This window comes from Brienomyrus brachyistius, chromosome 11 (genome assembly GCF_023856365.1).
Source record: "Brienomyrus brachyistius isolate T26 chromosome 11, BBRACH_0.4, whole genome shotgun sequence".
NCBI lineage: Eukaryota > Metazoa > Chordata > Actinopteri > Osteoglossiformes > Mormyridae > Brienomyrus > Brienomyrus brachyistius.
The window spans coordinates 3930116-3952549 of record NC_064543.1 but is presented as its reverse complement, the minus strand read 5'-3'; the positions used below and the strand labels follow the sequence as shown (position 1 = coordinate 3952549).

General features: G+C 45.6%; 2 protein-coding genes across 10 annotated transcripts; both read right to left on the bottom strand.

The window, feature by feature from the left end:
- Positions 1-227: 227 nt before the first annotated feature.
- On the bottom strand, positions 228-13088 carry si:dkey-30c15.10 (uncharacterized protein LOC559353 homolog). Of its 9 annotated transcripts, XM_049031567.1 has the most exons (26): positions 12846-13087; positions 11537-11678; positions 10793-10981; positions 10500-10577; positions 10014-10183; positions 9833-9925; positions 9547-9627; positions 8115-8223; positions 7658-7912; positions 7253-7540; positions 6882-7162; positions 5179-5273; positions 4704-4833; positions 4485-4620; positions 4115-4288; positions 3907-4033; positions 3768-3816; positions 3594-3653; positions 3450-3482; positions 3327-3348; positions 3138-3247; positions 2482-2535; positions 2036-2122; positions 1834-1941; positions 1577-1719; positions 228-1014 (listed from the first exon to the last, which is right to left on the bottom strand). In XM_049031567.1, the coding sequence occupies exons 1-26, from the start codon at positions 12861-12863 to the stop codon at positions 873-875; spliced, it is 3174 nt and encodes a 1057-aa protein (XP_048887524.1). In that variant the 5' UTR covers positions 12864-13087; the 3' UTR covers positions 228-872. The 9 variants fall into 9 exon arrangements, with proteins under 9 accessions (XP_048887524.1, XP_048887519.1, XP_048887518.1 ...); XM_049031562.1 differs by having other exon boundaries at positions 3138-3244; positions 7253-7912; positions 12846-13088; XM_049031561.1 differs by having other exon boundaries at positions 7253-7912.
- Positions 13089-13795: 707 nt separating this feature from the next.
- Positions 13796-21685, bottom strand: LOC125704166 (septin-7-like). The gene is made up of 13 exons (XM_048969517.1): positions 21556-21685; positions 19137-19236; positions 18441-18547; positions 18263-18363; positions 17975-18109; positions 17554-17671; positions 17359-17451; positions 16677-16773; positions 15893-15944; positions 15376-15501; positions 14988-15123; positions 14602-14720; positions 13796-14430 (listed from the first exon to the last, which is right to left on the bottom strand). Exons 1-13 carry the CDS (start codon positions 21592-21594, stop codon positions 14355-14357), a joined length of 1299 nt encoding a protein of 432 aa, XP_048825474.1. The 5' UTR covers positions 21595-21685; the 3' UTR covers positions 13796-14354.
- Positions 21686-22434: the final 749 nt, after the last annotated feature.

The following is a 22434-nucleotide window of genomic DNA, read 5'->3' as shown; positions in this document are numbered from 1 at the left end:
ACGTATTCAACTCTTTAGGTGTATATGAACTGTAACCCTTTCTCGCGGTGCATCTCAGCCTTTTATTATATTCTAAAACATCACAGCAAAGCACCAACTCAACCATTAACTATATTCTAAAATACTAAACCCGTGAAGGGGGCTCACAACACAGTAAATGTATGTTTTTTTAGAAAGTTTTTCAGGGAATTTTCACTTCATATGAAAAAAGAGACAGAAAACAGGCATCCTCTGCAATAAGAGTTTATTCTTATACACATGTAGTGTTACATAGAACAGATACATAAAAAAAGACATATGCATAGCAGTGATGTCCAAAGGAGGACAGATCAACGATTCTTCACACCCGTGCAAAACCGCACTCCGCAGCCTGGAGTCCAGAAGCAGCGGATCATTCTAGAGGGGCTTTCATATGCATACCTATTGCACATTACGATCACCTTGGGTGTAAAAACCATTTGTCAGGACGTATTGATTAACTGAGAGAAAAACAAAACACACACAGCAAAGCCCCTACAGCAGCCTGCCTTCATCATTGCGGTCATCATAACCATCGTAATCCAAAGGACTAACAGAAAGGAAACAGTACAAGGAACTGGGAAGACGCTTTAAAAGGTAAAACTGGAAATAAAAGTAACACTAATCAAAACTGGGCCCACTAAACAAACATGGAAAATTGATTACAGGCATTATGCAAATCTCTCCCAATATGAAAATCAAAACGCACGTTATTAGATAAAGAGCCGACTCCTTAGTAAAACATACAAGCAAAGGACACTGCCTGCACTGCATGCAGATTAACCCACCATGACACTGGCCCTGCCATCCCTACCCAGGGTACTCAAGGCTGGGGGCGCAGCTGACAGTGCGGCTTACAGCAGGCTCTCCCTGCATGGCCTGGGGGGCTCTGGGCCCCCTGGACAGTAAGTCCATGTGTGCAAATCCAGAAGAGCCTGGTTCAGTTTCTCCATCCACTCGGCCCGTTCCTCAGGCGTGTCAGCTGAGAACCAGTGCCTGACGAGGAGCATACAGTACGATTAGAGAGCGACTACAGTCTGCTCTCTCACAGCAAGAGCAGAGAAACCACATAACAGTCATATTCATTTTGCAATTAAAAAAAATGAAGGATATGCGTTATCCTTTAATATTTTTACCATGGTAACACTACCATCATATCAGATACCACAAGGCGTTTTTCTGGTGCTGGTCCAGTTAACTAAGATAATCAGTGGAGGATCGCAGTACGTCTGCTCTCAAACCCACGGATATTTATGACTCGCCTATTAAATGAACAAAACTTCATGAAAAGCCTCCAGAAAGGAAGTTCATAGTTACTGATAAATTACCCTTGTTCTATAAGAACACCAAGTAGGTACAGGCATACCAGTAAACTTAGGAAAAAAAAAAAAGACAAGTTTTTATTTTGAAACGAAAGAGAATGTCAAGCTGTTTAAAATCCCACCATACCAAATACTGCAGTATCCCAAAGAGAAAGTAGCAGAAAGATCCCAAAATGACACCACCGACTAAAAGCCCAGAGGGTGCCTGTCAAAATAACGTAGTGTGAGGTTCTTACTTGTCAAGTGTGACACCATTATCCTCCTGGAGGGCCTTGGAGCTCACAAGCTCAAAAGTGTGTGGTCGTGCACAGGAGTCCCTCGTCACCAGCCTTACACACTGATAAGCATGGCCAGCTAGGCTGATTCTGCCCTCTGGAGGCTGTAAGGGGAATGAGAGCACAACAAGGGGACCGGAAAGGTGAAGGTCAGACCACTTTTTGGGAATTCTGCATGAAGAACAGCAGACATTCAGCTGCCGGATGAACATACTAACCTTGCTGCGCTCACTGCTGGGGTAGCTCCAGTATAAGAGCAGGTTCCCTTCCAGTGAAAACCAGCGGCGCTGCCATGACCCAAACCCACACACGTCCTCAAACATGGTCTGAGAGCGAGAGAGAGGAAGACTGCATTTTCAACCACTGCAGGTTAAAATAACACTGAGCTGTCCATCTAATTGAGACAGGACAGGGACTCACCAGGAAGCCCTTGTGTTGGACATTGGAATGGCTCTCACAGTTCAGCTGCAAATAGATGTTTCCCTCCAGTGGTGACAAGAACGGCACCTGCCAGGCAGGGCAGCAGCAGTGTTATTAGCTCGTTCATATCTGAGGACGTCCACTGTATTTTGCCATCCACAAGGGAGTTAGCTGAGGTTTAAGCCTGGTTAGACAGTCAGCAGGGCAGCGTTATTCCACAGCGAAAGGGAGCAACCACGCTTTGGAGCTTAGGAGAGGAGCAGGACATTAGGCAAGAGGGGAATAATAGAGGGGTCAGGGAGTAGTAGCAGAAATGCACTTGGGTACAGACAGACCATCAGAGGGGAGAGGGGAGGTAAGAGGAGGAGCCAAGCTGACACTGAAAGCACTCCGAAGCTCTACTGCATCTCAGATCTATACATGGCTGGCAATTGTCAGCATTAAACCTTCTCCTGAAATTCATCCCCGAGAAGCTTCCTGACTTTGCCATCAAACTTCATCTAGAGTGAAGAGAGAAAACAAGAAAGAGCATTAGAGCCGCAGAGTCCCAATCGGTGAGGAGGCCCAGGCTGTGAAGCCTGCCAAGCACTTACAGACTAGGGATCAAAGAGGGCGAGAGGCTGAGGCACCCTGACCCTCCCAGCTGAGTGACTGGAACTCACACTCTGCATCAGCAATCCCATTATTTCACAAAAACGCTGCTGCGTGATCTCAGAATGCATACGGAATTACGATATAGACATATCACACCAAAAATGACACGGATTTGCTAAATATTCTGATGTGAACTTGAAATTTTCACAACTGATCGAGATGTTTGCATACTGAAAGACTGTCAAACTGGCGACAAGCATTTGCTGCAGTGACAGCATCAATTTTTTGCGCAAATCCAGTGGAAAGAAAAAGGGTTATGACACCCGACAAGCAGATACTAAAACAGATTAAAGAACAAGGACTGACAAGAACAGCCACACTGGATTCAGGTTTCAGAAGAAACACAATAGCCAGTGTGTGTGTGTGTGTGTGTGTGTGTGTGTGTGTGTGTGTGTGTGTGTGTGTGTGTGTGTGTGTGGTGGGGGGGGGGGGGCATCGGGATACCTACCTTGTCCAGCGGAAATTTGGTCTGGCCCAGAGAAGCAAGGGTGAGTTTGTGCGAGCCCACGAGGCAGAAGTTACTGGAACGCTGGGGACCCACAGATGTGAGGGCGGCTGCTGCGAAGATGAGGGCGGGGAGTTAAATTGGGTCGTTACACGGCAGACAGCAGGACCCAGAATGTACGAGGACACTTACATGCTGCATTGTGATTGGCTCTCTGTTACAATAAGAGAGAGTGGGAAAGAAAAAAAAAAGCTTAGAGTCACAGAATGTACTCAGACTAAGGTTTATGTCAGATGGCACTAGTCAAGCAGTCACCTTGATAGAGCTCAAAAACTTCTTTGGAGTAACCTGGTGGAACAACCAAGGAAAAGGCAAGTTAAGTGCTTCTGGAAATATGCAGGTGTCACTGTATGGACCCCCTCCCCCCAGTGTCAAACAAACTCCAGCAGTTCAGTATACCTTAGACTTGGTAGAGAATCGCTCTGTGTTGAAGTTCTTGGCGTTCCCTGGTGTTTGAGACTGAGGAAGACAGAAGACAACACCCCATAAGAGACCACGCAAAAGGAATAGACTGCCTGTCGTGATGAAAAGAAAAACGAAGAACTGCAGCTTGCTGGAGCTGCTCCATCTCACCAAGCTGTAGACCTCCACATCGATCTCAAAACTGGAGCGGATGTCCTGCCTACAGCACCACACGGGCAATACAGTGTGAGATACCCACAAGAAAAAAAAACACACTGCATATGCAACAGGCACCCGCAGGACCACTCACAGAGTGACAGAGGTAGGGAAGGAGATGCTGTCCCCAGTCTGGGCATCAGCTGCTGTGGCCAGGGGAGAGGCCACGATGTTGCAGGCCCCGTAGCGGATCAGAACAAAGAAATAGTGCGTTGGTCGACCTGTGCGGGTTTCGTACAGATGGTGAGGCTGAGCATACATGTGGGCTCACGAGTGCAGGTGTGGATGTGGCACAAGCATACCTGCGAGCGTCAGAGAGGAGCAGACAAAATCCACCTTCAGGGGAAGCTGTATGTTGGCGATGGTGACGGTGCCCCTGCAGGGTTCCTGAGAGGGACTGACTGTCACCGCCTCTCCTGACTCAACTCCCACCCTCAGCTGTGCCACCTCAGCCAACAGGGCTGTGCGCTTCTCACCTGAGAAGGAAACACAGATGCACGAGTCAGCTACTTATATTTTTGAGGAACCCAAAGTTAAACCAGCCACACACACACAGGAAAACAAATCTCTTCCTACTTGATGGGGACCCTGTGTGTCATTAAGGACATCTAAAAAGCCAGACTACGACCACTTATCGACTCCAATAACGAAACTGCAAATGCAGAGACTCACAGGAGACGAGCAGAAGCTTCTCTGCCTCAGCCTCCACCAGGGAGCCCTTCCCATGGTCCTCGTCAGTGCAGCAGCTCAGCGCCTGCAGGGTCTGCGTGACGACGGCTTGCAGTTTAGCTGCCTCCTCGCTGAGAGCCTGCGGGGAGTCACAGTCGGTCACAGGGGGGCTGCCCCACCCAGAACAAGCAAACCCCTCTGCCGTCGCAGAAACTACCCTACCTTGATCCTGTCTTTGGTATTGATCGGTGGCTGGGGGCAGGATGCTTGCGGTTTCCTCCTGCTTGTGGTCGGAGTGACAATGTGCACGGCATGCTGGGAGTTCTGCCGCTGCGTGCGGTATGCATCAATGCTGGCCAAAAAAAGGCAAGGTGTGAATTCTCCTTCTAAAAGAGCATGTATGATCACATTTGACATCCAGCACTAAGAACCTGCCGTTTCAGTACAGATCCTCATTGAGCTAGCAATTCAGATATTAAAAATGCACCAGCTATTTCAAATAAACAGTATCAGACTGTGGCATGAGCATCTCAAAAGGGGTTTATTAATACAAGTACTTGATCTTAATCAATGCAACATGAGCTAATCTCACTGGCAACACCAGCAGGATTTTTACCCACTGCAGGGTCACTCGTGTCAGCGGTCAAAGCAGCCTTTATGGAGCAGGCCCACCCTGCCGGCATCAGCTCACCCTTACCTGTAGAGCGGGGCGCTCGAGGATGGGGGGTTATGGGGCCGTTCTGGGATACAATTCACAGAGGCGACATCAGGCAGGCAGCTGGAGGCAAGTCTCTATCAGGGCAGCAATAGTGAGATGTTACTACACACCTCAACATGACCTCAACACACCAAGAGTGGCTGCATCTTGAGGAAGGCTGACAGCTGAACGGTGAAGCGGCATTTCAATAGTTTCTTCATCCTCCAGAGTCTTTACATTAATTTATCTTTAGGCTCCAGGCCAGCGGCAAACTTTGCCTAGTATCCCAGTAACCTACAACTAGTACAGACGCTCCTCCACTTACGAACTTTCAGACATATGAACGAAGAGAACCAAGTCCAAATTGTGTTCATTGGGCTCCCATTTCCTGCGCGCAACATTTTTTATTCTGCCTAGTATGACTTCTGGCCGCTACTCCCACTGTACAGCAGCGTAGCGTGCATACTCCCAGCATCCTAGTTCTTTCTACTTGCATATACCTTTAAAATGATGTTGAATAATGACTCACGGGGGTCGTCTGTACGTAAAGCAAAATTCATTACCATTGGGTGAAAAAAAAGCAATTTCTGCAATCAGAGCTAAAAACAAAACCTGTTGTGTAGTATCTCAGCATAGACAGACAGCCAAGGGAGGCAAACTACATGCAAAAAAGCATTGGGACACACCTCAATCACTCAGACGTTTCATTTAGATCTACTGCATCAGGTGTATAGAAATAAGTCAGTTTGTGAAATTTCTTCAGATATTCCACAACCAGCTGTAAGTGGCTACAAACTACAAACACAGCCGCGAAGTGGCAGACCACGTAAAGTAACAGAGTGGGATCGCCGAGTGCTGAGGTGCCAACGCTCTGCTGACTCAGTAACTGCAGAGTTCCAAGCTTCCTCTGGCATTAACTCCAGCACAAAAACTGTGTGGCAGGTGCTTCACAGAATGGGCTTCCATGCAGCTGCATGCAAACCTCACATCAAGCACAATGCCAAGTATCAGGCTGATGGATGAGTCTTGGCTTGGCAGATGCCAGGAGAACATTTCCTGCCTGACTGTGAAGTTTGGTTGAGCAGGGATAATGGTATGGGGTTGTTTTTCATGGGTTGGGTTGAGCCCCTTAGTTTTAGTGACGGGAACTCAATGTTTCAACATACCAAGACATTTTGGATAATTCTATGCTTCCAACTTCATGGGCACAATTTTCCTGTTACAGCAAGACTGTGCCCCAGCGCACAAAGCAAGGCCCATAAAAACATGGTTGGGTGAGTCTGGCGTGGAATAACTTGACTGGCCTGCAGAGCCCAGACCTCAACTCCAAACATCCTTTAGGATAAACTAGAACAGATTGTGAGCAAGGCATTCATGTTCAACATCAGGGCCTGACCTCACAAATGCTCTTCTGGATAAACGAGCAAAAACTCCCAACACACTCCAAAATCTTGTGGAAAGTCTTCCCAGAAGAGCGGCACGTGACGAAGCTGCGGGGGGTGGAAACTAGTACAGACGACTTAGAATAGGATGTCATACAAGTTCCTGTAGGTGTAATGGACAGGTGTCCCAATACTTCTATCCTTATAGTGTAGTTTAGCACTTAAGCACTTGGGAAGCCTGCATGAGCATATAAAATGCATTTTTCCGACACCCCACTTCAACCTGACTATTTATTGAGCTACAGATGAGGAGGCCCTTACCAAAGGAGTGACCACGGCTTCCACAGACTTGCTGAGCGGGGAAAGGATGCAGCTGGGAGGGAGGGTCAACAGTTCATCTGTACTGCTGTCCAGCGACCTACTCTCCAGCTCAACATCCTCAGTGCCAAGGCCCATTTCCTCCCCTTTCCCCTCTGCAGCATCCGAGTCGCAGTGTCCTTTCATTCTCTTGTCCTCCTCTTCCTCTTCAGTATCCAGGACTCCAGCAAACAGCTGGTCAATCATCCCAGAGGTGCTCATCTCCTCCTGACTCAGGTCTTTACCTGCCAGGGGATTAAACACACAAAATCTGCATCTGAGCCTTCAACATGACAGAGGAAACCCAGAGGCATGTGCCTGAAGGTGCAGCTCACCTGATGGGGCTTCCTTCATCTCAGACACTCTGGACAAAATCTTGGACTCCTGAACAGATGCAACGTTTTTCTGTCCCCGCGACACCGTATGGAGAACGTTTTGTTCTTCTACACCAGGATCCTCTACCTGGCCCTGCTCTTCCACACTGAAAGTCTCCTTTGTTTGTCCCTGATGTTCTTCACAAGTGGGCTGCTCCTCTTCCTCACCAGCAAGCTGTCGCGCCTCCTCACCCTGCTCTTCCCTCTTAACCTGTTCCTCCTCCACACAGGAAGGCAGTCGCTCCTCACCTTGCCCTTCTTCCCCCTCAACCTGCTCCTCTACACAGCAAGGCTGTCGCGCCTCCTCACCCTGCTCTTCCCTCTTAACCTGTTCCTCCTCCACACAGGAAGGCAGTCGCTCCTCACCTTGCTCTTCTTCCCCCTCAACCTGCTCCACTACACAGCAAGGCTGTCGCTCCTCCCCACCCTGCTCTTCTCCTCCAGGGGATTCCAACCCTGCCTGCTGCTGACCTTCTGCAAATTCTATATCACTTGGAAGAAATTCAAGCTCTTGCTTTCCAAAGAAGCAAGCTGATTCTTCTAGCATCTCAGCCGGTACTTTTTGCCTTTCCTCTGGTGAAGGCACCTTCTGCTCCTGCTGACCACCTGAAGAAAGCATCTCTGCAGGTAGAAAGTGTTTTCATGTTGGGCACATAGGTCCCTCTTGCTCTCCTGTTGAAGTGTGCCACAACCTCTATACTCCAGCTTCCACAATAAATCCTACAAGCCCATACCACTCACTGAACGTCACACCTGTGTCACCCATGTGCTTCCACCCAGATGCCCCTGTCCTCCATTCCCTTCAGTGGACTACGCATCTTACCTGCATTAGAATGGAGCTCCTTACTAGGTTCCAGGGGGCAAGCAGGGTTGCCACTGCATGCTGGCCTGGGCTGCTCATCATTGCTGGCTCTGTTCTCAGAAGCTTCAACCTGTGCAATTTACAGTGCTTATTACTGCTTTGCATCTATCCACTCAGTCCGGTTTGGCATAGTGATGCACCAATCTGATACTAATACTGGAAATCAGGCCAACACTGACAGACAGCTGGACCGGATATCAATGACAATGGGGCCCAATCTATTCAATTTGATATGCTTATGTCTACTTGCACGTGTGCCAGCAGCACGATGGTGAAAGTGTACATTTCGCCAAAAAGACAGCTAACAGAGCATGGATGGAGCCAACAAGTCAGCAATTTGGAGGTATTTCACTCTTGAAGTTGCTATGCTAACAAGTTCTATAGCTACTTGCAATATCTGCAAAGCCATCGTTTCCAGAGGCAAAGGCAGCACTGCCAAATATAGCTTACAGCGATTACAGCATATAGCATAACTTAGGGTGGCTTGGGTTATATATCACTAAAAAAGTATTACGATTGGACAATATCTAATTTCTCTGTCCAGACATTACACTGCGGCGTAAAAAGTATCGACGGTATTTTCTAAGTAACACTATTCCAGCATTCTGAAATAAATCAAGACAGTTTCGCTGAAAGAAAATTCCACAGTATGCTTAGTTACTGTTATACTGCAGAAGTCTAAATATCACTTCTACATATCCATCCTGAATTACACTTTTAAGCCACGCCTACACTGTAACCTAAACTAAGCCCATATCACCACAAGCATTTATACTTGTGAGTTGAAGTGTTTGTGTTGCTAGGTGACACGCCGATGTGCACACTTCCAATTTTTAGAGATTGGAAAACTTTATTCTACTGAAAAGAATGATCAAAGTCTTCTCCACAGTAAGGCAAAGCCTACAGCTTCTTAATTAAACACGGGTACTGGACCGGTACTCTGTATTGGCTGAAGTCCAAAGCCCAGGTATTGGTATCGGTATCGGGGCAGAAAGTCAGACAGGGGCATACCTCAGTGTTTCCTAACCCAGTCCTCGGGGACCCTGAACAGTCCACATTTTTGCTCCCTCCAAGTTTTCAGCCAATCAGGAACATCGAATACCTGGTACACGTGCACTAGGAGCTGAGAGGAAGCAAACACATGGACTGTCCAGGGTCGCCGAGTACAGGGTCGCCGAGTACAGGGTTGGGAAACACCGGCATACCTAGTAGGGGACTAACTGGGTGGCTTCAGACTCACATGTTGTGTAGACTACAAAATAAAGTGTGACACCAGATGGAGAAAACCCTGTGCATGATTAAAAGGCATGCGGACATTTGTGATTTTAACCCCATGCCTCTAAACACAAGCTGGGTGCAACCTCCAACCCCAAATCCCTGAGAGCACACTCACATCCCAGGGAAGCAAAGGTGGCCACTGCAGCTTCCTGTAGTGAGGAGCCACTCGTGGTGAGGACAGCAGCAGCGAGTTCCCCTTTCGGTGAAAACTGGAGGTCACGTAACGCTACCGCACTACCCTTCTTCATCGGGCAACCGATTAACCCGACGGCTGTTTACAATGTTACAGGTAACTGTATGTCAGGAGAAGCTAAAACCCATCCCTGCTCTAATGGAAGGAGTTAAGAGCCAGAAATCATTCAATCATTCAACAGTCCAGTTCCCCATCTTTACCGACTCACCTCAGCCAGGGAGGGGTCCGACAGGCTCCTTTTCATCCAAGCGTTCTCAGCAATTGGCTGCGAGCGCAGTAGACGGAGCTCCTCCTGCCGCTCCTGGTGTACAGACACGGCAAAAAGTAAGCCATACTGACACAAGTGCGCGCAGAGTGGGGTCACAGGCAAGCGGCAGCCGGAAACCCACCTGGCGAATGCGGGAGGCTCGGACTGAACTCGGTGTGTCGGCGCTCTGCAGTTTCTGCTGCACAGAGCGGGCGAGGTTGGAGAGCGCCTGGGAGCGGGGCGTGGAGATAGCCGGGCTCTGCGGAGGCGGCAGCTCGAAGCGCTCCACCCGGGAACGGAACTCCACATTACCTACAGAGAGCAACATTCAGAGTCATCAGAGCTGCAGGTACTGCCACGCTTGAGGTCTCAGGATGGAAACAAGTCAGCGCCCTCCAGAAAAGTCCTTTATTAGAATAGGTTCAGAACAAATGAGATCAATGACATAACCATCATTTGCACATATTGTTGCATAGTACAGGATGTGCACACAATGAACTGCATGACAGCATGAATGTGTGAGCCCAGCCTGAGGACGAAATGCTGCATGCGTGACTGAGCTTACGTCATAAACCGTGTGACTAGGTGCACCAGCCCACGCGGGCAGGGGAAAAAGCAGCATCGGTACCTATGGAGTGCAGCTCCGAGCTGCAGGTGGGCTCTCCTTGCACAGGGTCTGACAGGCATCTCTGTGGCACTGCTCCATCTGCAGCGATTTACCAGACTTACACTACAGAAGAGGCAGCAGGACCCTGGATCTTGCAGTTAGTAAAAAGTTTCTTAAAGCAAATTCGCTACAATTTGGCTCCCTTTTGTACTTAATGAAACCCTAATCTCATCCTCAGGGTGCAAAACACCGAGGTTAAAAGCCCAGTTCACAACTTAAAGGGAAGATGCATCTTTCACCAGAGGGGTATTGACCTTCCTGCTTATGCGCCAGCCACTGTAGTCTGGTGCGAACTGAAGACACCGCTGGGGTATCTGGCTTTACTTCCTGTTCCAGCTGTCGAAGACGACACCTCTCAGGGGACCCTGGCCGGCGATGCAGGGGGTCAATGTTTTCATCTCCCACCGGCTCCAAGCATCGCCGCTTAGAACTTTCCTGCGACTCTGCAACAGGAGAAATTCCTCAATGCAAGCAACACGTCACCCTTCAAGAGGATAGTTTTCCAAAAAAAAAACACAACATAGTAAAAGCTCCTGTATCCAGCCTTCAAGTAGTCAGCAAAATTCTAAAATATCAGTAAAAACTTAAATGCATAAGTAACATTATTCTATTAAAAATTCTCACTAAACTAACAAAATATAGAGGGAAGCGTCACACAAGACGTGTCAGTTTCTGCACATTCCTATAGAGCAACACGCTTAGTCTTTCCCCTTGATCTGCAACTTCTACCATTGTTTACCTCATGATCCCTTGGGTTCTATTGAATATCCGATTTCATCCGACATCACCGCATTGTTTTGTCATCATGGCAAACAATTGTGCGTGTATAAATGGATTAAAGTAAGTGAAAAATGTGCTACAATTAAATGTTCAACAGTAACACTGAACAATCTGGAAAATTTGCCTATCCAACAGTACCTCATTCCTGACATCAGACACAAGCACTTTTACTGTACATCTAAGAAGAATCTTTCAAAAGTATAGGGTAAAACACTCACTAGGGATGGGCAAACTGGTCTCCTCATCATCGGACAGAAGGGCTCTCTGCCTTTTCTGTCCCACCATCACACCGATTCCATCCTCCACACCCTTCCTGTCTGGGGTGTGCAGCTCCAAAGCATCAGGTCTGCTACACGATGTCTGCAAGAAAGAAACAGGATGGAGAAAACTTCCAAATGCATGGTAGCAGGACCCAAATATTTTACTTTTCTCCCACTCGGCCCATAAGACCTGAACTTCTGTTAAAAATGTACAGTTTTCTAGCAAGTTAGCCTCAAACTTTGAACAAAGTTCTTGTGTAAGAACACCACAAGGACACAATTTGGCAAGTTGCTGGGGTCACAGCTCACACCGAACATAACCAAACTCATCCAGTCTGCCCAGATCGGCTGCTTAAAGTATTAGCCACTGGTATAAAACTTAACAAGTCTGCTCATATTAAAACTAGAATATCCAACAGCCTTCATCAAAGCAATTCGTGTGTGGGGTTAGGCAAAGCATTTGTAGAGACAAGCTGGTAGATACGGAAAGGAAGAGGACACCCGCAAATGTTTAAGGAGCAAGGGAGGGGGGGGAGCGGAGCAACGCCACCTACTGGAGACCGGGAGAGAAACAGCGCGTTGCCGACTGCCCGAGGCCCCGACCTGGCCGTGGTCTAAACACCAAATCGGTTTGCTTTCGTTTAGAAAAGGGGTGGCCAATCTTATCCACAAACGGCAAGTTGGTGTGCAGGTTTTGGGGATAACCTTTAGGTCAGCTATTCAAACCCAGGTGAGAGAACTATTCAGCCGATCAGTCCAGTAATTAGAGAAATGCGGCAATAACCCGCGTACACAGCGGCCCTTTCTGGATAAGACTGGCCACCCCTGTCTTAGAAATTACATATACTCTTAAGCCCTTAGTAAAATATTCAAGGTTGCCAACTCTCATGCATCTGGCGTAACACTCACGCTTTCAGACTCTCACACAAGAAGTCTTAGGGAAAATCTGTTTTATTCTATTATAAACCTAAAGCTGCATCACAAGCATTGGGGCACTTTAATAATAACTTTTGATGAACGTTAGTTTTACAAAAGAGCCAACTAGATATTTACCTACAGAAAAGCAGAAACCAGTAAAGTGCAAATTCGTAACAAACAAAAAACGACAGATATGATGGGTAATGTTAACACAGTACATTTACCAGCAATATTTCAAAATGAGCAGTCGGAGATTAAAACAGCTCAAAGTAATTTGCAAAGTGTAATGTATCATTTTTTTCATAAATCGGGGTAAGCCGCTCCAGTACTCAGAGAAATGTTACTTTACCTCCAGAAAAGGCTCCATTTCACCCGCACCTTATAACTGGCCAGATTCTGGTATCCGGAAAGCCAAAACCAGACGTCGGGAGCCGTACAAACCGCCGTGAAAATATCTCTCAGGACCCAGATTCGCTCTGGACTGCGGGGCCGCCGCCTCTCTCTTCACGCTCCCGATTTCAAACTTCGAAATTGGCGCGCCTTCCGCGTGTCCGGACGGCCAATGAGCGAGCGCGCAAGCTACGTGGTGACGTAAAAATGAAGGTTGTCCGACTTCGTTCTTTTATAACCGTCAGCGTTTAAAACACCAAAACCGTCGGAAGTGTTTGGGCGTCTACCTGTCTATCTCTCTCTGTGTTCAAATTCATATTCTTTTCTTAGTAGTGGTTATTGTTTGACCAGCCTGTAACATAAATATGATCTCAAAGGGCCACATCAAGTCATGGACGTGTATCGAGGAACAGCGTAGGTGGCTTTAGGCTTTTCTCACAGGGAGTGCAAGATGAGAAAGAGCCCAACCAGTCATACATTAGAAACAGGACGCCAGAGGGGCATAGATACCCTCGCAGATGGGGGGGGGCGATACCTTGACAGGGGCCCTTTAATACATACAGTATAATAAACGTAAAATTGGGCAGGGGGCATAGCTTCTTGATTACAGGTTACGACAATCTGAGCCACAAAAATAGAAACTGGATTCATTTGCAATAAATTATTATTGCACATAATATGACTAACACATGTAACATTTTCAAATATACTTTTTTTATTTATTTATTTAATATGTCCAAATAGCATTTTCATTTGACCAGTAGGGGGTGCAGATGCACCCTCAGTAAAATCGCCTGCGAGGAATTGGCCACTTTTGTCGAGTAATCAGTGCAGGATACTTGCATCTCAGAACAACAGATCGATCCATCTCATTCACACTTAACGTCACACCGTACTAAACAGGATAGCAAGTCGATTTTAATTAGAATGCCACTATTGTCATTGTACAGGTAGCATGCACAACAAAATTCAATTTTTATATATATTACCTTCTCTTCTATGAGATACACATAGACAGGTGAGAGCACCTAATGCCATTAGCTGCCTTGCTCAAGTGCCCAATGGTGCTATGATTACTTTGTTAGCTGTGGTATTTGAACCAGTGACTTTCTGAACACAGGGTCAGACTCCTAACCTGCAGAGCTACCCTGCTACGATCGCTTGTGTTTTTATTGGTGAATGAAGCAAGTACACGGTAAAATCGGTACCCTCAAAAACATCCACATAAATGTTAGCGTTTTTGACAACATTAATTGTGCATTAAGACCACTACACATATCCCCAATGACAAGGGGCACTTATTACCATGACAACTAAATTATGGGGCCTCTCTATGTGAGCTATGGCATTTCCCCCCAACCTTAACTTCACTGTGATACACTGTCACACCAGTCCACCTAAGCAGACAAACATAGAGGTTGCATACAAACACATGGGCGGATGAGCTATGATCAATTCAAGGATTTCTTCAGGAATCTACATGGTTGTTTTGAAATAAAGTAGCTTTAAAATAATTCCCCCCCGTCTTGTTCTTTTCCATTGACCTACAAAAAAAGAGACAGGAGATTAGAATGGAAGGCAATGGAAACTAGTGAACATTTTTGTTATTGATGTGTTTTTGTGAGTAGCACTGTTTCTATGTTTATGCACAGTACTGTGCGTGAGCTCATGTGTCCACGTCTGTTTTGTGAATATCTCCCCCCCTCCTGATGTACCTGTATGCCTCCAGTCTCTGCCAGGCCTGTTTTTCCTGCTCGAACTGTTGTCTCCTTTTCTCCAGCTCCTGATACTGAGCCACCAGGCTCTTCTTCATCTGCGCATGATGCCGTTCCAGCTGACAGGCACACGCAAGCTTTATTTGCGGGACCTTGTTTTTCATTTCGTTTGACTATATTTAACGGTCGAGAACCACCAGCCGTCAAAAATCGCAAACAGATGAAAACCGACGAAGCTTTTGCATTTCGAGCATAAGGAGAATCTGTGAAAGTGTATTTGTCTCGTTGGAGACCAGACATGCTTGTTTTTCACGTTTTATTACACTTGGCCTCACATCGCAGTCTAACCTGTCCTCTTGCATTTTTAATCACACATGAGTTTTTACCTCCAGCTCAGAGTCCTTCAGCTTCTGCTTCTTCTCCCTAACCTTCGCCTCGAAGACCTGCTGCATCTCAGACTCCATCTTTTTCAATCTCAGCACATGCTCATTGCTCTCCGCCTCCATGTGAGCCAGAGGGCTTCTGAGTCGGAACCATCAACGAGAGTGATGGGACACAGAACCAAATTTCATTAACGATGCGTATTTATCTGACATGACACACGTAAATACTCTAATATGTTTTTAAGACTTAACCAATCAAAACAACAGATGATGAGTGTTTATGTTTTTATGCATTTAGGGTCACTGTTTCCCAATTAAAATCCTTTGGGACCCAAAGTCAGCCCGCGTTTTTGCCGTGGGTCCCCGAGGACCACTGTCCTAAGGGGCCTACTTGTTGAGCTCTTCTTTGGCATTTGCTCCGCCCACTCCATTACAGGTCAGTGCTGCCAGCTTCTTGGTACGGTAGTTCTCATAGTGGATGCTGCTGGTGATGCCCTTCAGGTCCTGCATATGAGTTCTGTTTTGGGCCAAATGGAGACCACACTGGCCCTTCAGTAAGGGGTGATAATTATAACTTCACCACTTTTAATATCAGAATATCAGAATCAGGTTAACTGGCCAATTTGGAATTTGTTTCCGGCAGTTGGTGTCTCTACGGTACAATACAATACAATACAACAAAACTGAAAAGACAACACTCTCTACAAAATGATGTCTTCGTCTTTCCACTTGGACAGTTACCTCTTTAAGGCAGCAACCTGACTTTTCCGCGAGCGAAACCTTCTAAACTACATGTCAACAGGAAACACGGCTGCAGGCCACACGGTGCTGTGCATGTTGTACCGGTGTTTGACTTGTTAAGCTCGCCCCACAGCGCAACAGCAATGGTACAAAAGTCGGGCTCTGACCTGATGAGTATCTTACGCAGGACACTGAAGGCGCAACGTTCTCCATTGGCCACTGAAATGAGGAGAGGAGGAGAGGAGCATAGGCTGGATAAATGAGAGACACATTCCCACCTGGTACGCACAGCCAGACACATCTCCTCACAGGCACAAGGCCGGGGTAAACCCCGGATGGGATCTGAGCCCATAGCACTACGGGCAATTTAAAGAGATCTTTAAGTGTCTTTGAAGTGCAGGGGGAGACTCAAGACCCCACCCAATCTGAAGGGGAAGGCACCGTGCCGCCCCAATATCTGAGGAGGGTGGGGGAAATGCTTTGAAGTGTCAGGAAGAACCTCATCTTTGACCTGAAATGTGCCCTTGAGAGGAAAAGTGGGCTATCCCACATTTTTGACCCCTACCCCCTTTTTATTGAATATTTTCAATTGGGTAAGTTGTTATTATCTAAGTCATACCTCTGTGCTACCTGTCATATATATATCAATTGCAGAGTATAGGTACACTGATTTTTTTCAAAAAATTTCAACTTTGGAGCTCATTTTCGCAAAACTTTGTGGGATAGCCCACTTTACCTCTCAAGGGCACAAATATGAACATAATGTGAGAAACAGAAAAGTAAGAGATGTTTCATTTACCAAGGATGCCCTCTGTGCATCACGGAAAGGCATGGGGAAGGAAAAAGAAAAGCACTGTAACTCTATACATAGATCTGTAGAAATCTGCAAAAATACTTCATTAGAACTGAAGCAAACCCCCAAACTCACATCCCCCTAACCTTGCCATCTACCTTTTGCCACACCCCAGGGGTACTGGCGACCTCTGACCTTCTTCCCGTCCATCGCAACCTCCATGTTGCTGCAGACCACCGCCAGAGGCATACTCTCCTGCCACAGAATTTCCCTTCAGGAAGGTAACCATGGTAACAAGACTGTCCAACCAAAATCTATGACTGGCTTTTGAAATCCTCAGTTCCGTTCCAGTTTTAAAATGAGCCTTTGTGACACAATTGAAACAATAAGAGATAGCATTACAGAAAGATTTCGACATACTACTACAAAATGGATGGTACTAAAATACTCTTCGAGTAGTTATAGCAGAAAAATGGGAGTTCCACTAGTTACCGAAAGGCCCCCGAATGCTACCTGAATACTGCTTACAGTCAGGTATGAGTGAGGTGTGATTAACTTCAGGAGTTACAAAGTGGCTGTAGATGAACAGTGAGATTAATAGAAGATGGGTGACAGAAAGATGGTGATATTATGCTGTAGTCCTCTATTATGGTCTACTTTCTCTTTGCTGCTGTACCACCTCTATGTTCCAAATCAAAATTTACTCTTAATTAAACTTTTATTAGCCATCTGAACTAGCATAGGTACTTAGGAAATCTGGTTTTTGCAACCTGAAGGCAGATTAAGTACCTGCCTCCAGTGACGCACTCCCACCAACAGAGGGCAGTGTTGAGCCTCTACCTTGATCTTACACATGAGCTTGCGGTCGTCATGCTGCCCTGTGTCAGGAAACTCATATATCTTGATCTTGTGTTCTTGGATGTCCCGTATAATCTGATAAGGAGAAACATCCTTTTTTGAGGACCTAAGGAGCTAACATACACACCTACCCAACCACTTCTTCTCACACACACTCTCGCACACATACGAGCATACCTGCTTCTTGACCTGCTGACACTCCTCAGGAGTAAGAGTATCCCCTTTGGCTATGAGGGGGATGATGGTGACCTTGTCCTGGAGGCGTTTCATGAACTCTACATCCAGAGGTTTCAGACTGGATGGGGGCAGGGAGGACACTGGGTATGTTGCTATTGTGATATTTTTATCACTTCCACACTACATAGTGAGTCTGCTGCATCTTGCTCAGAATAACATACAAATCTCACTACACTGACAAGAACTACACACAACGACATACAGTCAAATACAATATGCATAATATTATATATGTTTCTTTTTGACACATAGTTTCAGATTCTGAAGGTGTGCATGCATATGCATATGCGTGTGTGTGTGTGTGTGTGTGTGTGTGTGTGTGTGTGTGTGTGTAAAAGAGCCTGCAATGCCCATCACCCACCCATGACCTGAGGGGGAGATGAGGTAGAGACAGCAGTGAACACGGTGATCTGGCATTCGTCGACGGTTGACCCTGGACTCTGAATTCAGGAAGTCCTCAAACTTATTGTCAATGTAGTTAATGACAGGCTGCCAGCTGGAGGTATGGAGAGAGTATCAACATCAAGACCTTAGATTTGTTGTAGAAAAGTCACAAAGTACAAATATATATCTCAAATGCAACAGTGGCAGTCAGCGTACACATGCACACATGCACACCTACACACGACCTTCCCTTACAGCAACTGACCAGTCATTGTTGTCAACAGCGTCTCCAAACCCTGGAGTGTCCACAATTGTGAGTGTGAGCTGGACACCATCCTCATTCACTACAACTTTGGACTGTTCTATCTGAAACGCGAGGGATGGTGTTAGAGCAGGATCCAGTAGCCAAGTGGTCGTCCGCCTGGGACAGGGACCTGTCTCACCTGCATGGTCTTCTGGACAAGCTGAGAAGCTCCTTGGCTGTCCATGGAGGGCAGCTTAGTCAGGAGCAAGGAGTTGATGAGTGTAGATTTCCCCAGTCCAGCCTTACCTATGGAATCCAGCAGAAATGTGACACTTAAAACGGGCTAAATCACAGGGCTTTAATTCAAACATGGGTCCCTTCTTCTATCACGCTGATAGTCCCTATATACTGTAGGTGTGCATGTGTGAGTGTGCCCTGTGATGGGTTGGAGTCCTGGGTTGTTCCCTGTCTTGTACCTGTAGCCTCTGGATTAGGCTTCAATATATTGACAATATATTCCAATTCAACCCCTTAAGGTCTCTTTTAAAATGTTAATCTCTTTTTTAAAAAAAAAAAACCATTGCTGAGTGCCAAACCATTAATTTTATTATCCGGTTTAATATATTGTTGAATTTTGTGAGTGCAGGAAGTTGACGTGAAGTAGGAGTTTCCACAAAGAAAGCAATACTAATGTGTATCTGTTTGTGTGCATAGAGTCCTGGAGGTTCTGGGGCATGAATGGAAACACCAGAATTATCGAAATGGAGACACAAATTTTAGCACAAATTGAACCAATCATTTATAGAACAAACTACCACACCCACACCCACCCACTCTGTTCAATCAGATTAAATATTACACTTAATCAGCAGGAGAGCATGGGGTTGTGTCTTACCCACAACCATTAGCGTGAAGTCGAAGCCCCTCCTCACCGACTTCCTGTATACTTGGCTTGGCAGGTTGGCTAAACCAACATACCCATCCAGATTTCTCTGCTGCAAGACAGTTACAAGCAAATTGAAACTGTACATTAGAAAACCTTGGCAACTCCATCACCGCCTGAGGAAGCAGACTTTCCTTGCCTCAGAGAATGAGAGAGGCTCCATCATTGGCTAGAAGCATAGGAGAGACTGCTATTGGTTGGAAGAATGAGAGAGGCTCCGTTACTGGCTTGAAGACAATAGAGGCATCCTTCTGAAGGCATTGAAGTAGTACTGGTGCAGCAGAAAGATACAGATTACAGTTTTATGTGGAACTGCAGTACTCAAAACAAATTAGTTACTCATAGTTTATTTCCTGTACCACAGGCCTGTATCTCATAAATATTCTCTATAATGTACAGTCATTTATACTTGTTTTTGGAAACAAGCTAGCAGGAAGTATTTCGCTTTACTGGAACTGTACATACAGGTGCAAAAAAAAAACAAATCAGAAAAAGCAGATTTGGGAAAAATATACAAACAGAGAGGAAGTAAAAGGAAGCCAAAGTGTATAAACAGAGAGAAAATAAAGGGAGACAGCGGTATACACAGAGTGGAAGTAAAGGGAAGCAGTGGTCTACTTACAGTGAGGAAGTAAAGAGAGGCAGTTGCATATAAACAAAGAGGAAGGGAGTCAGTGGTATACACAGAGTGGAAGTAAAGGGAAGCAATGGTCTATTTACAGTGAGGAAGTAAAGAGAGGCAGTTGCATATAAACAAAGAGGAAGGGAGGCAGTGGTATATAAACAACAAAAGCAAAGGGAAGCAGTGATGCTTATTTCTTTCTGGTATATAAACAGAAAGAAAGTAAATGGAAGTGGTGGTATATAAACAGAGAGGAAGGGTGGCAGTGGCATATAAACAAAGGAAGTAATCAGATGCAGAAGTCCATAAATAGAGGAAATAAAGGGAAGCAGTGGTATATAAACAAATAGGTAAAGGAAAGTCCATAAACAAAGTTGAAGTAAAGGTATGTAGTGGAATATAAGCAGAATAAAAGTAAATGGAAGCAGTGGTATATAAAAGGAGATGAAGTAAAGGAATGCAATTGTATTTAAACAGAGAGGGAGCAGAGGGAAGCGGTTATATATGAGCAGAGAGGAAGACTTCCTGTTTACATGCATTATCTCCAGCATAGTTGAAACTTCATCATGTAGGTAGTGAAGTTCAGACCAAATGATGGCCAGGACTTTATCCAGTGGTAGACTCTCTTTCTTCCCAAGTTCCATCATGCTACTCCCTCGCTCTGCCATGTCTCCTTCTGCCTGGCAGTGCAGGGGAAGTCAGCCCCAGCAAAATGCTATTGATCATTACTGTCAGGCCATCCAGAATGCCACTGCCCGAGGCCATATGCTCAGCTGTCCAGGGAGGAATCAATGGTAATCTGTCCCGGATTTCTATGGGTTCTCATTCCAGCGCACCCCTACATCACACTGTGGAATAGTCTACGGCCAGTCGGAATGTACCACCTGCCAGTGGGGGAGTTACAGGTTAACTGTGACTGTCATCCTTGAATTACACATACAGATATGCTGACAAACACACAAACCCAAATGCATCACACAGGGATCCACTTAGCTACCATACTGTAGCACGGTCCTGATGATATCACTGTCCTTCTACCTTGGGTCACCGCATATCATAGATGAGTGGAAACACAGATATTCAATTGTATTTATCTCAAGCACAATGACGATGGTTAATGTGGGTATGAAAATTCAGGATACAATGTTTGTGCCTACTAACTAACATTATAATTATTGCCCTGCTTCAGTGCATTATCGCCAAGCTACAGCAGTTTGAAGGCATTGCTCCTGTCTGCTGTTACCCACCCTAATCCTAACCTTATATCTAAGCCCCTTAAATCATTAGACGTATCCCGTCAAATGTGACAGTTATCCAAGCTAGACAAGATGTCCTTGAAATATAATGATCACTAAAAGCAGTATTGCTGATGTACTTGGTTTGGCGCGTCAAAAAACACATTCTAACACCGGCAAAATGCCTCGGACTGCATTATTTTTCTTTTTTATATTATATAAAGAGACAGTTATTTTATCGGTGTACCCCGTTCTCCTTTAAATTCCACCTGTTGTAGTGTAACTAGCCACGCTGCATAATCAATCTATCTATCTATCTATCTATCTATCTATCTATCTATCTATCTATCTATCTATCTATCTATCTATCTATCTATCTATCTATCTGTCTGTCTATCTATCTATCTATCTATCTATCTATCTATCTATCTTACACATGTGAAATATTTGTGAAATACACAAAGTTCGAGTTCACTGCAGCTAACTGTGATCTACAAACTATACGGCCACTTACTGTTAGGCTGCAAACTTCAGAATCAGTTTTTTCCATCATCTTCTGTGATTTAGACTTTATTTAAAAACAAACCAGACATAAAGGCTTTAAAAGTGTCAAAACAGACTGAAGAAGACGAATTCTAAAATACATGTTACATTCCCTGGAAACTTGAAAGACCGCCTCATGCGAGCGGCTTGCATTGGGCAGGCGTATGGTAATAACAGACCGCAGCGCCTGATCGCCTTCACGTCCTTCGAAAGCGTGACCCGATTTCCGAGTGAAGCTTCGCTCCGCAGGCGTCCCACACCCGATTAGCCAACTTTCCGAAGCCGCAGCTTTCCATAGCAGTAATGTCATACTTGAAATTGTGATTTCGTTAAAAGAACGATTAAGTATTATGAGTGGTTTACATTTCCTCCATGTATTATGCGATGTATAATTAATCTAACGAGTTTTGTAAAAAAAAAAAGAAAGAAAGAAAGAAAGAAAGAAAGAAAGGAAGAAAGAAAGAAAAAAGTTAACGACGTGGAAGGAGAATGCCCAGTTCTGCAGTCAGTATGTATCAGCGGTCACTATGGATCAATATGTATCAGTGGTCAGTACGGATCAGTATGAAACAGCGGTCAGTATGGAGCAGTATGAAACAGCAGTCATTATGGAGTAGTATGTTTTAGTGGTCAGTATGGAGCAATATGAAGTTGCGGTCAGTATGGAGCAGTATGTACCAGTGATCAGTATGGAGCAGTATAAGCAGTGGTCAATATGGAGCAATATGTATCAGTAGTCAGTATGGAGCAGTATGTACCAATGGTCAGTATGGAGCAGTATGTACCAGTGGTCAGTATGGAGCAGTATAAGCAGTGGTCAGTATGGAGCAGTATGTACCAGTGGTCAGTA

Coding starts and splice junctions, on each gene's coding strand:
- LOC125704166 (XM_048969517.1), bottom strand. CDS start 21,594: ATGATGGAAAAAACTGATTCTGAAGTTTGCAGCCTAACA. Junction 18,110..18,262: donor GCTGTTGACAACAATGACTG/GTCAGTTGCTGT, acceptor CCATACCTCCAG/CTGGCAGCCTGTCATTAACT. Junction 14,431..14,601: donor CAGAGACTGGAGGCATACAG/GTACATCAGGAG, acceptor CTTTTTTTGTAG/GTCAATGGAAAAGAACAAGA.
- si:dkey-30c15.10 (XM_049031561.1), bottom strand. Junction 7,163..7,252: donor GATGAAGGAAGCCCCATCAG/GTGAGCTGCACC, acceptor ATCCCCTGGCAG/GTAAAGACCTGAGTCAGGAG. Junction 4,034..4,114: donor CTCCTCTCTGACGCTCGCAG/GTATGCTTGTGC, acceptor AAACCCGCACAG/GTCGACCAACGCACTATTTC.